Raw genomic sequence first — 13,569 nt, forward strand, 5'->3', positions numbered from 1 at the left:
ACCCATCCAATGATGAATCGGTCCCAGCTGTTCTAACTAGGACATTAGGTTAGTATCTGTTAAACAGATTTGTTCAGCCTAAAGCAAAAGGAACTTGCAGTTTTTACTGTATTTGTAAAAAAACCAAACCAGAAAAATCCCAAAACCAAAACACACACACACACAAAACAAACACAAAACCCCCCACAATAAAAACAAACAAACAAAACCCAAAACAAAATCCGAAAAACCAAGGAGGAAAAAGATTCAAAAAAGTACTTTTGTACTGCTGCAAATATTTAGAGAGATGCCACAGTAGAAGATCAAGCTGTATCAATTATCTCTGAATTGTTAATTTTGACTTCTTTTTCATTAGGAAAAAAGATATAACTGCTAGCATTCAACTTAACCTTCTAGCTATTAGTTTTTTACATTCAATGTTAATTGTCAAGTGGTTATTAGGTAAACATTTTTGGCTTTTCAATGTACTTTTTCAGGTGCAAGTGTTTGGATTGTATTCAGCAGAAGAGTTTCATGAAACATTTGACTGTCCTATTAAAGTAAGTGCTTGTTTTAATCTTTAGTAATTGTGGTGGTGTTGTCTTTTAATAACAGAAAGGTTGCATTCAGTCTAAATGAGAGAGAGGAATACCACCTCCTTGCAATGTTATTAAAGTCACTAGAAAATAGTTTTCTATCTCAGTATAAAAGCTTTTGATCTGGTTAGGTAGTCAGAAAGCCCATCTTGGTTTTGTAAGGAGTATTACTGAATTTTTCAAATACAAAAGGTAAAGTGAAATTGTCCTATTTCAGCTGTCGCCAGTCTCAGCATAATTCCTTCTTTGTAGATTTGTGATACAAATTCTGAGGGTTCTGCTAAATGTGAGGGTAATATTTTGCAACCAGGCAAATGGGTAGGGATGCTGATGTACCTTGTCTGAAGAGAAAACTTGAGTTTTACTCTACTTTAGAGATGTGTGTCTGCCTGGCTGTTGAAAAAGGGAATATCTAGTGGTTTTTAGCAAGAAACATTTCTTGCACGAGGAAAGGTGGTGTGGGCAAATGATTGTGTTTTGCTGCTTGGTGTCTCCCATGTTGCAGCTGCTCTTGAGGGCGGGGGGAAAGGAACGAGGTCATTAAGTTTTCACACATGCCAGATGTGACTTGCCTCCTAGGGCCTCTGCGGCTCTTACAGCTGGATCTGCTGCACTTGACATGGAACATGTAAGGCAAAGAAACTGTGTAAGACGTGTTGTTAAGACGTACACAGTGTTGTCCTGTGACAGGGCTGAAGTGTGTGTGCCCTCTAGCAGGTCCCAGACAAGATTTAATTGGGGTAACCCTTGCACACAGCAAGGGTTATGTTTGGTCCTAATTCTGCTGCTTGCTATACAGAAAAGTAGATTCGGTGTAATGTGGTTCTCAGTGTCAGACTTGTCATAAACCATATAATTAGAAGAATTTTCTTATCTTCTAGGAAAAACAGAGATGTTGAAACAACTAGGTTTTACTTCAGAGAAAGAATCCACCTGTAATACTTGATGGTTGGCAAAGGGTTATCTAGTTTAAAAAGTGATGTGGTGCTTCATGTAAACTCTTATTTAATCCACAATTCTCTCTTTCCTGCTCATCCCCAGATTGTTGCTGTTCATCCTCAATTTGTAAGATCCCACTTCAAGCAATTTGTGACAGGAGGAAAAAAGGTAAGCAGTCCTAGTGTAATGAACTTCGGCTACCTTTAAATAGCTTTTTGAAATGGCTCAGAAGGCTATGTATGTGATTTTTAAAACCTAGAGCAAAGACTTCTGCTTTTTCCTTTTAATTATGTATTGTATTCCAAACCATTCTTATTTAATTTATTTTATTTAATTTTATTTAATTAAGACTAATTCCAGGGGAAGGGAAAGTGCACTTTTTATGTTAAAAACGTATTGCAACAAGTCGAGCTTGAGAGTAGAAATACTTCTGTGTATATAGCCTGAAAAAAAAGTCATTTATATTTCCTAGACCAGATTTTCTCTATTTTAATTTCTTGAAGTGGAAGCAGAAGTTTGTGCCTTAATATTGATCCTTACAAGGCATGTTGATCTTGGTGTTTGGGATTTTTCTTTTGCTTCACCTGTGGGAGATTTTTTGGGGTAGAGTTTTGTTTGTTTGGTTTGGGGATTTAAGGCAAAAAACCCCAAGTATTTTCATCAGTTCTTATTCATGGTATGGATTTTGTTGTTTGTTTGTTTGTTTTTAAAGGAATCAAGGAGAACTTTTGGTAGAGTAGACCTCGCACCATTCTCAGCATTTTTATCTGTGTACATAGTCTTCCATTTGGATCAACTGGTATTTCAAATGTGCGTTAAGTTTCTTCTTAGTGTATGGTACAATTCTGACTTTCAGATTACAGTTGCTTCCAGGTCCTACAAGTATCTTATATCACATGGCATATTTTCAGTCAAAATATAAAAAGTTCTATTTAGAACAGTTTCTTAATTCATGGAATTTTCTGTTACCTTCTCTTATAAATTGAGTATGAACAAGCCTCACTTAAGGTGCATCAAACCAAAAACCATGGTTCTCCCTTACCAGCATGTAAGAAATACAGACTCCTAGTGCTGAATACAACTTAATTTTCAATTAACAGTTCACTATGTTTCAGAGCATAACTGTGCTTTATTTATTTAAGTGGCATGTGCTTGACAGCGTTTTCTGGCTGGTAGAAGTTGGTGTTGTCCTTAAAATAATGCACAGTCAGTGGATGTCTGTGTCAGCCACCAGTTTGTGAAGCTTTTTTTTGCTGATAAAAGGGTCACGGAAAGAGAGAAGCAAGAAATTAATAGAACAGGGCTCTGTCAGGTGGTAAGAGAGCTTACATTCACCTGATGCCGAACAGAAAAAAACATCAGGGAGTTAACACATTCTCTTTGGTTATCTTTGATTACTTGACAGGTTGTTTTATATTCTGTCCTCTGGGGAATGGTATACTCATTCTTAATGCATTCATTTTTTGCTGAGGAACTTTCCCCTTCAGAAAAACTTTAATTGACATCTTAACATAAGATATTTAGCATTGAAATAAATGTCCCTCGACACATGGAATTTGATTTTATTGGTTCATAAAACCAACAAATAAAAACTCTAGCCTTGTGGTAGAAACCTTGCCCCTTCTCTCCTCCAAAAGGAGCCTTTATAAAATAACAAAATGCTCTTTGAAAATTCCACCTACTAATATATCTATGATTTATTTCTATTTGCTTTTTCTGAATGTTTACACTTTTCCTTAACTGTAAAGCCAACGAGTAGTAGGGGGGCAAGAGGGAGTGTCCACAAAGGTGAGGCTGAAGCATACAACCTCAGGCTGTGTACCTCACCTCTCTCTCCCTGTGTCTGGAAACTGTGCAGCTGGGTGAGCTCCTTCAGGGAGGGGAACAGGACCTCCATGGCTCCTCACATCTCTGCTCTTTTAGCTTTTGCACAAACACAGTGACTTCATCCCTGATAGCTGGCAGTGGTGAAAGGCATGCTACCTGTCTTCCCCACAAATGCCAAGGCAGGGTTAACAGTAAGGGTATCCTCATTTTGGATCAAGCTTAAAAGAAAAGCTTTGTTTAAAGCTCTTATGCTATCACAGAATATGCTCAGTTGGACTCATCAAATCCAGCTCTTAGCCCTGTGCAGGACCATCCCAAAGAGTCACACTATGTGCCTGAGAGTATTGTCCAAATGCTTCTTGCAAGAACTTCCCTGGAGAACCTGTTCCAATGCCCAGCCACCCTGTGGGTGAAGAACCTAAACCTTCCCTAACACAACTTCGGCTATTCCCTTGGTTCCTGTCACTGGTCACCACAGAGAAGGAATCAGTGTCTGCCCTTCCTCTTCCCCTCACGAGGAATTTGTACACTGCAATGAGGTCTCCCCTCAGTCTCCTCTTCTCCAGGCTGAACAGACCAAGTGACCTCAGCTGCTCCTCATACAGCTTCCCCTCAAGGCCCTTCACCATCTTCATTGCCTTCCTTTGGACGCTCTCAAACAGCTTAAAATCTTTCCTATATTGTGGCGCCCAAAACTGCACACAATGTTCGAGGTGAGGCTGCACCAGTGCAGAGCAGAGCAGGAAAATCCCCTCCCTGGACCAGCTGGCGATGCTGTGCCTGATGCCCCCCAGACACAGTTGGCCCTCCTGGCTGCCAGGGCACTGCTGACTCATATTCACCTGGCCATTGACCAGGATCCCCAGGTCCCTTTCTGTGGCACTGCTTTCCAGCATCTCATTCCCCAGTCTGTATGAACATCCAGGGTTGCCCCATCCCAGATGCAGAATCCAGCACTTTCCCTTGTTGAACTTCATATGGTTGGTGATTGCCCAGTCCTCTGAGGTACACTAAAAAAATATAGTGTGTGTTGTGTGAACTCTTCATCCTAAGGGTTGCAGGGTCTCTATCTTTGTTTTGTTGTTCTGGGAGATGGTGACATAATGTATATTAGCATTTTAAAAGCCGAGTGGGTTTTTTTTAGTTGTTTGCTAAGATAATTTGAGCAGATAAATGTATCCAGAAAGCAATTTCATCAATTTCTCAAACCCCTCTAGTTCCGTTATAATCATTGTTGTCTCAGAATAAAAGTAGGATGTTCTTGATTTCCTACTTGAATTTCATACAGATTTTGGCTTACGGTGAAACAAAACAAAGAAGCCAAACCACACATGCACAAGAACTTGACCCCCTGACCTTAACACTCTGTTTTGTCTCATCTCAGAAAACCACATTAAGATGTGCTTAAATTTATTAAATTTATTAATTTTATAGCTAGCATCTGCCTCAGTAGAATCTGCAATGATTGGAGGAGAGCTGCTGTAAATTACCACCTGCTTAATTTTTTGAGAAATATACCATTCTTCATAATGATATAAAATGTGTGAAAAATACACTTTCCAGTTCAAAGACCCACTGTGGCAGGCCATCCTGAAAATATTCAAGAGAGACAGAGAGGGAAAAAACCGTAAGTGACATGCTTCAGGGATGCACAGTGAAGGTCCTCACTTCCCAGCACAGGCGGATATCTGGAACTTGGGTGAATTGGGTGAATTGTTGTGTAATACAGAGATTTGCCACATCTTAGAAGCTCAGCCTGACCTAAAGCTGACTTAAGAGTGGTACTCTCTAGCATAACTGTTTAAATCATTGTTGTAAGCTTAACTCTACTATGTTTGTACAGTTGCTTAACTAGGCAGGTACTCAAGCCCTTTAACAGCATTTTTTCTCTAAATTGTATTGTGAACTAATTAACCAATATAAATTGTTTGCTTACTAAAGTGCTAGTTTTTAAAAGTAAAGAACTTCCATTAAGCTTGAGATAATATCATTGCCTTCTGTTTTGGGTTAGAAAAGCTTATTTTGCCCCCTTTTTTAATGAATGAATGTTACCTCTGCCTAGAAATCACTGTCACAGTGAGAAGCAGTAGGTACCACACTAAAAAGAAGCGCTTCCCTCCTCCCCATCTCTGCAATTAACCACAGCACCATTGTGCTGACTTGGCAGATGATAGTAACCCTGAAATAATAATATCGTGTATTGTAAATAACAGGGCATGTCTGTCCAGAGCGGACAGTACAGCTCCAGAGTAAAGGAAAAGACAAATACTGTACTATTGAAGGCCATAACCTTCTACCTTTTAAAAAAGGGTCTAATCTCAGAAAATAACAGGGTAAAAGCCAAGTAAATGAGGGTGCTAAAGCTGAAAACAAGGTGTTCTTGATTTAACTGTTAGAGTGCTGGTCTTTCCCAATACGTCAGCTAAATGAACATTATTATAAACTCCAGGTATCGATTATGTCCTGAGGGTCAAGAGACAGAACTAAGAAAGAAGACTGAGGAATATTTCAGTTCCAAAGTCAACATATCAAATTACTGCATCTTATATAAAGATAACTTAGTCAAGCAGGACAAGTTGAGGTTCCCCTCTTAGCAGAGGCCTCAATGAGACTCTCTATTTCATGTTTTGATTAACATCAATAACTAGACAAATAGATTTTTGTAGTAAAATTCCTAGGAAAGTGAGTCGTCTGGAGTGATTGAGTCACTCTACTGAATGTATACTAATGAAGGGGTTTTCTGGGGGTTCTTTACCCAGCATGGTAGTGGGGACACACCACAAATTAAGCAAATGAATTCTGAAGCCATTATGGGGGTAGTATATTCAGTGTCTTAAAGGATTGGGTCTCCTCATTTGCCTAGGACATGCATTTTGTATAATAATTATTGATTTGCATATCTAATCTGAAACATTTTAAGGGATAGAGAACCAAGACAAAACTGCAGATTTACTCTGTGACTGTTAGCAATCTCATCTTTAAAACTGTCTGTATCTATATCTACATAATATATTTATGGGGTTTTTTTTAATATGTATGTGGAAATATGTATAAAACCATATTTTTATAGTGTCTGTGTTTCTTTGGCTGAAGAAGATACTCTATAAGAACTGGTTTACAAATACAGATCATGTTTGTGCCCTTTATCCTTCCAGAATTAACATTTGAACATATTGATGTTTGAGCTTAAACATTAGACTCTTTTTTCTTTGTTTGTTATAAAAGCAGAGAGAACTTTGTGTTACCTGGGGCAAATTTCTCATTGTAAAAAAAATTAAAAATACTATTTCAATGTCAGAATTCTGGCCTGGACCAATGATGATTCCTGCCTGAGATGCAAAACAAGATAACCTAAATTCCTTTCCACTACAAGCAGAGCAACAACATACGTAGAGAAAGGATAGTAACTGTGAACAATGCACAAACGGGAAGAGAAATAGCATTCTTGGGGATCTGCGACTGCTGTTAGGGTAGTGGAATTTGTATGTTAAAGTCAAGTCTGCCAAGGAATGTCTCAGATTTTTTTTTAATTGTCTGCTTTTTAGTGTCAGCAGATGCACTTTGCTTGGTGAGTAAGTAGATGACCTTTACCTCTGAACCCTATGATATGTACTTCATAATAACTGGACTACTTTGACAAATTATTAAATTGTCAGGATGCTGTTTGCAGCACAGTCCATTTTTAGAAAGCAGATAGTCAGCTGTTTGGCATTATGTTGGGTAGAAGAGTACCAGACAAGAAAGGCAGATTGCTTTGTAAGCTATAAAATGTCAGTCAGTAAATACTCAAAGGTCTGATTTAAGTGAAAAAAGAGTAAATACTATGGCAATTTCTGTCCATGCATTAGGTAATTTACCATAAGTAGGAAACAAGCTGTAGCAGCAAGCAAACCACAGTAATACTGCTCTGTGATTTCCTTGGTGCGATGTATAGTGCCCAGATGCATTCAATATTATTGAGCAGATGAGACCTTGCACATATAGTATGTGCTGTTCACATAATAAACATTTTTTTTGCTTACATTTCTTGTTTATGATTATTTGGATGTACATTTCTTCTTTATTGCTAAAAAAAAATTCTCCTTTTGCTATAATAAATTTGGTTTGTGTAAAGAGAACAGATCATAGTCCTATGTGCATGTGATCTATAGTTGTGTGTTTTGCAAATGTCTGTGTAAAATACTTTTTTCATTGCCCAAGGTGGCAAGCAAAGAGGATCTAAATGTATGAAATGTGTCTGCCTACAAGACTACAGGATTTGCTTTCCAAGGTGTTAATTCTGTAGCTCTTTGTGAATAGGCGACAGCTGGAATCTGGCAGTTGAGTTATTAAAAGTACAACCTAATAAAAGTCCTATGGCATTTGTTTGTATTAAACATCTCAAAATTTCTAGTTTCTCTGTCCATGAACTACAGCAGTGGCTCCTGTTTCGTCTATCACCGTTGCCATCGCAAACCTCCTGATGCTGCTGTCTGCCTCTGCCTCCTTGCTTGATTTCCCTTGACTGCACCTGCTGCCCTCCTCTCTGTTCACACCCCAGCTCCTTAGACAACATTTTATGACAAAATTTTAAAAGCTCATCTTCAATAGAAAACTTGAGGTTTATATTATTCTCTGCCTCGTTTGAGCTCATCCAGTCTATCAGCTGTTCCAAGCAGAAATGATAATTTTTTACTGTTGCTATATGTTTTCCTAGAGATGCACTAGTAAACAGTAAGTCTTCATGCAGCATGCTGTTCTGTGTTCCTCTGTGGTATCTGCTAATCTTGACTGTGCCTGTAAATGTTGGTTTTATGCTGAAAACAATAAATAGCTGTAGTGATCACTTATAATCATGGAAGTAGCATTTTAGGTTTTTGTGGTCTTACCTAGCTGAGGTGAGAGTTGATGACACAGGTGCCAAAACACAGAACAAAGGCCACAGGTAGGCTCATCTTTCTGCTTAGGCAGACAAAGAACAGGACAAGGAAATTACAGGGACTTTTTTCAGTTACAAAATGGTGAATGGAGTGGTGCTGAATGGTGTTGCATCCAGTTGGCGGCCGGTCACTAGTGGTGTTCCCCAGGGATCAGTGTTGGGCCCTGTTCTGTTTAATATCTTTATTGGTGATCTGGATGAGGGGATTGAATCCACCATTAGTAAATTTGCAAGTTGGGGGGACATGTTGATCTTCTGGAAGGCAGGAGGGCTATTCAGAGGGACCTGGACAAGCTGGAGAGTTGGGCTGATTCCAAGGGGATGAGGTTCAACCAGGCCAAGTGCCAGGTCCCACACTTTGGCCACAACAACCCCCTGCAGTGCTACAGGCTGGGGACAGAGTGGCAGGAGAGCAGCCAGGCAGAAAGGGACTTGGGAGTTTGGATTGACAGGAAGCTGAACATGAGCTAGCAGTGTGCCAGGAAGCTGAACATGAGCCAGCAGTGTGCCCAGGTGGCCAAGAAGGCCAATGGCATCCTGGCCTGGATCAGGAACAGTGTGGCCAGCAGGACCGGGGCAGCTATTCTTCCCCTGTACTCAGCGCTGGTGAGGCTGCAGCTTGAGTGCTGTGTCCAGTTCTCGGCACCTCAATTCAGGAAGGATATTGAGGTGCTGGAGCAGGTCCAGAGAAGAGCAACGAGGCTGGTGAAGGGACTTGAGCCCAAGTCCTATGAGGAGAGGCTGAGGGAGCTGGGGCTGTTTAGCCTGGAGAAGAGGAGGCTCAGGGGAGACCTCATCACTCTCTACAACTACCTGAGAGGAGGTTGGAGCCAGGTGGGGGTTGGTCTCTTCTCCCAGGCAGCTCTCAGTAAGACAAGAGGGCATGGTCTTAAGCTATGCCAGGGGTGGCTTAGGTTGAATATTAGGAAAAAATTTTTTACAGAGAGAGTAATCAGCCATTGGAATGGGCTACCCAGGAAGGTGGTGGATTCTTCCGTCCCTGGAGGTTTTTAAGATGAGACTGGATGTGGCATTTAGTGCCATGGTCTAGTAACCATGGCAGTGTTGGATCAAGGGTTGGACTTGATCTCAGAGGTCTTTTCCAACCTAGTTGATTCTAAGATTCTATGAAAATGAAGTTTCAAGCCTTTTCTTCTGTAAAACTCCTTCAGATCTTAACACAGAAGGTGCTATGTTAAAACAAAGTACTGGTGCTGTGCATAGTGCTTCAGTAAAAGTATGTTTGCTTTGAAATTTCTGTGAGAACAGATATCTTTTATTTCAGTATTTTGAAGGCAGTAAGTGGTAGTGAGATGAAATTGAATTGAATTACTTCGCTGTGTTGATACTACCAAAGCCTCTTTGTTCAGAGGATTGGGAATTCCTGTACATAGTTTAAAGACTGGGATTACATGTAATTAGTATTAATGCTAATTGCATGATAGGCTCCATTAAATCCAAGCACTCTCTCTTCTCTTTAGCAGTTGCACTCTAAAGTAGAGTTTTGAGCTCTTTTTGGGGTAGGCTAATCTCCTGTCAGTGGAAAACACAGAGATGTAATCACTAATCCAAGAGAAATATATCCACTTGTTTTTAAAACCAAAAAGTGTCCTGCTCTATCCTCTTGTCTCACACATTTCAGTGTGTCACTTTTCTTAAAGATACGGTTAAGATTGACAAAATAATTAGTGAGCTAACAAAAGATTGCAGTGTACTATGAAGCAGTGTGGGTGGGGACCCTTGAAGTCAAATGTTATTTTATTTTAGCTGTATTATGGAATTGCAATCCATGCAGGATACACTGGAAGTGCACTACTGTATTGTATGTAACAAAGGACTAGAAAGTTTTATGAGAGTAAATGAAAAAAGGGAAAACCGTAAACTCTATTGCAGAGAATGCAAGAAAGTGGGATTTGGGCTGCTGTTGAAATATAAGTACTGTAAATGCTGACTGCCATAATATGGAATTTATGGGAAATAAAGCCTTAAAATATTTTTCCTCTACCAAAAAGAGGGGGAGGTGGTAGGAGGAACCCCTCCAGAAACTGTGGATTTTTTATGTGTCTAGCTTCTTTCGAGGTTTTAAATTATTTTCTGGTACAACAAACATTTCAGTGTGGAGACAGAAAGGAAGACTAAGAAGTAAATTAGTCCGCTTATTTTGAGAGATGCATTCAGTAGATAGCAGTTCCAAAACACATAGGAAAGTTCTGGGTTCACAAATTCAGTTTCCAGGTGTCATTGCTCTAAATACACAAAATGTGATTTATTTATCATATTAAGTAAATATAAATAAAATAAATCACATTATGTGTATCAATAGCATGCAGATAATTGCATTGAAGATAAATTAGTAAAGCACATTTTGAGATTACATGGGGTTTTTTTGAAGCCACAATGTTGAGTGCCCTTTCGCCTCAGTGTTGGACCCATTGCACTTGCTGATGTGAAACCAGAAATTCAGGGTGTTGTAGTGATTCATATTCACTTTCCGTCTTTATTATAGGCAATAGCAACCTGATGACTTCTACTGCCTTGGTCTGAAAATTTGATTAAGCATGTGCTTAGAATTGAGCATAGACAGAAGCAGGATTTTTCAGATTTTTTCTCCTCACCAGTTCTTTCTCAGAAAACTTACTTTCTTTGCAGTTTGTTACTCAGTCATGAAAACGCATAATGTTCACAAACCATGAACAGTAACAAAAATTGCAAACTGTCGTACCAAGTTTGTTCTGGATCTTGCATGTAATAAAAATACTTAAATCCTGATTCATTCGCAAGCAGAAAAGATTCAAAGTTCAATTAATATAATTGACATCAGCCAGTTTTAACCTTTCACATAATCCACGTTAGTTTTTGCAGCATTGTTCGGTAAGTCTCAATAAAGATACCGTGTATTTTGCTGCTGTCTTTGTTGGGTGGTATTGAAAGAGGCATCCAAGCAACAGTTCTTTTTCTGTCGAGCTTTTCCTCAGGGGTTCGTAAACTAGGAAAAAGTAATTTTCAAGTCTGGATCAGCACATCTCTTAGTCTTTAATGATATCCTTAGCTTCTGAGTGGAGATAGTACGGGCTGACAGCTCCTGCGTGTCTCATCTACCTACCAGCCTTCTAATAGGAATCCTTCTGCATGTCACTGCCTTATGAGCATAGATGTTACCTCTGCTTTCAGTGGCTTGCCATGGTTGCTGTAAAATAGCATATTTTTTAAGAGTAACTGAGTAGCCTTTTTGTATATTGAAAAAAATATCTGTGCTGTCTAAAAGGTGGGCCTTCATGTGAGCTATGTAAAGGACATGAAGTCGTTTTGCTTGAGTGAGAAGTGTGGTGTCTGCAGCATGCTTTACACAAAAGTTTTTCAACAGACTAACCTACCTGGCAACTACTTTAAACTGTTGGAGAAAATTCTTGTCTTCTGATGCCATCTCGTGGCTTCAGGAGAGAGAGGCAGTCTGTGTAATTGCCGTTAAGAGTCTCTGTTTTGCTAAAAGATCTTATTTTAAATAACCAGTGTCCTAGCATTTGACATATTTATCCAAATACAAGTGGCAGGAAACCTTGTATAAAAAAACATCTACAGCTGGATCTTAGATAGGAAATACTAGCAACATGAGTACTCCATTTAGGTTTTAGCATGGTAGAAATCCTTGCAGGCAGCAATTTCACACTTTCCAGTGTAAGGTTTTAGCTTGGGTTCAAGTTGTGCATATGTTTGTATGAGGGTGTACTCATGAAAAAGTTGACAGAACTGGTACCTTAGATTATTATCTTTATAATTGCTTCAACATGTTACTTAGATATCCCTCCAAGTGCTGCACTTTACATCTCTCAAAGTAAAGTAGATTCCATGTAATCCTATTAAACAACTTTCTGAGACATACAGGAACCGGTATGGATTTTCAGGCTGTCTGCATGTAGTTTGTAGTTTGGTTTTTCTTTGCTGATGCAAAACATCTCGTAACATCTCCTATGCATTTAGATATTCTAAAATACCTTCCTTATTTTCGGAACCTGGGATTACCAATCTCACAAGTTTTACAACCAGCAGCACTTGTGGTACAGTGCAGTTTGCATGTGTGGGACTACAACACAGCATCTCTAGACCCTTATGAAAGGCTGTGTAGTTCCACATGGAGCCAAGCAAAAGGTCACAGGCTTGGGGATCTTTGATAACTTTCTTTGACTACCTGTTTTTTGGAGGGAAGAAGGAGCCTGTGTTGAGATTGGTGGATAGGTGTGAGGAGGCCTGCTTTTCTTACCAACTTTCTGAAGTGCTGTCACTAATGCTGTAGGCATAAGTTCTGAAATGTCCAAAAAAAGTAAGATATAATGAAGAAAAGATACTTCCGCATTTGCATACAGCACTGTGTCACAGAAATATTTATTGTTGCACTTCTTCATAGTTGCTGTTATATGAGAGAGGCTGGATGAATAGATGGAAGCCTTCGGTTTTACATGAAGGGGAAGGAAATATAAGAAATGTAAAATGGAGAGGACACTTAATTGCTTGGGCCAATAATATGGTAAGTATTTGCCGCCTCCATTAAATGAACAAAAATATCTCTGTTTTACAATGATTATTGAAATTTTTCTATGTTTATTTCCATGTATTCCATTGAAAAATGATACATTTGAAGAATCAGGTATAAAAGGCATTGAAGGATAGTGGTTTAGATGCCATTTCTTTGTAGAAATTTCTTCAGGCATTTCCTGCTGGATTAGTCAGTGTTCTCCAATATGATTGCCACTTTTGAAGAAATTAGGAAAAGTAACTCTACATACCACTGTTGGGAATGGTCATTACTGTATGCTGTTGCACATTAGAGTTTTGACCAGTATAATTTATTGAAGCAAACTGAGGAAGAAATGTCAGTGTAGCTATTCTTTATATAAACAATAGAACATCTCCATTCCTTGCCACCCCTGGGGAAAAAAACCCAAAACCATCTGGATTATGTAATTTGTACTGAAGTGACATTATCATGTGCACTTTTAATGTTGCAGATTATTTAAAAATATAGTAATAATTTCTCATCGTGTTAGGCCACTAGAAAAGGCTAGACTTAGGAGAAAATAGGCGCCTTTTCTAAGTGTAATTACACTTTTCTAAGTGTAATTTGTATTTTAAAGGAAACCTTTGCATTCATTCTGAGTGTCGCATTTCACCTATCACTATATATCTAATTGATGGGTCACGATCCATGTTTTAAAGCTCAGCAGTGAGGGATATGTTTTTAAGTGTGTATCATGTCTAAATTCCAAAGTATTTTTTTAAATGTGGTGAAAGTACTTCTGAAACACTAACTTTTTT

At 38.9% G+C, this 13,569-nt stretch overlaps 1 protein-coding gene across 4 annotated transcripts in view; it reads left to right on the forward strand.

Annotated features, from left to right (window-relative positions):
- The window catches only part of VPS41 (VPS41, HOPS complex subunit), a 109,651-nt gene that overhangs the window by 50,252 nt on the left and 45,830 nt on the right, over window positions 1–13,569 (forward strand). For 3 of the 4 annotated variants that reach the window (XM_027655850.1, XM_027655849.1, XM_027655851.1), the window contains 3 exons: window positions 477–539; window positions 1,617–1,682; window positions 12,662–12,781. In XM_027655850.1, the coding sequence (XP_027511651.1) occupies window positions 477–539; window positions 1,617–1,682; window positions 12,662–12,781 (249 nt within the window). Of the gene's footprint in view, window positions 1–476; window positions 540–1,616; window positions 1,683–12,659; window positions 12,782–13,569 lie in introns of those variants that run through there. The other variant, XM_027655852.1, reaches the window with a different exon arrangement.

This window comes from Corapipo altera, unplaced genomic scaffold, assembly GCF_003945725.1.
Source record: "Corapipo altera isolate COAL_440 unplaced genomic scaffold, ASM394572v1 59, whole genome shotgun sequence".
Classification (NCBI taxonomy): Eukaryota; Metazoa; Chordata; class Aves; order Passeriformes; family Pipridae; genus Corapipo; species Corapipo altera.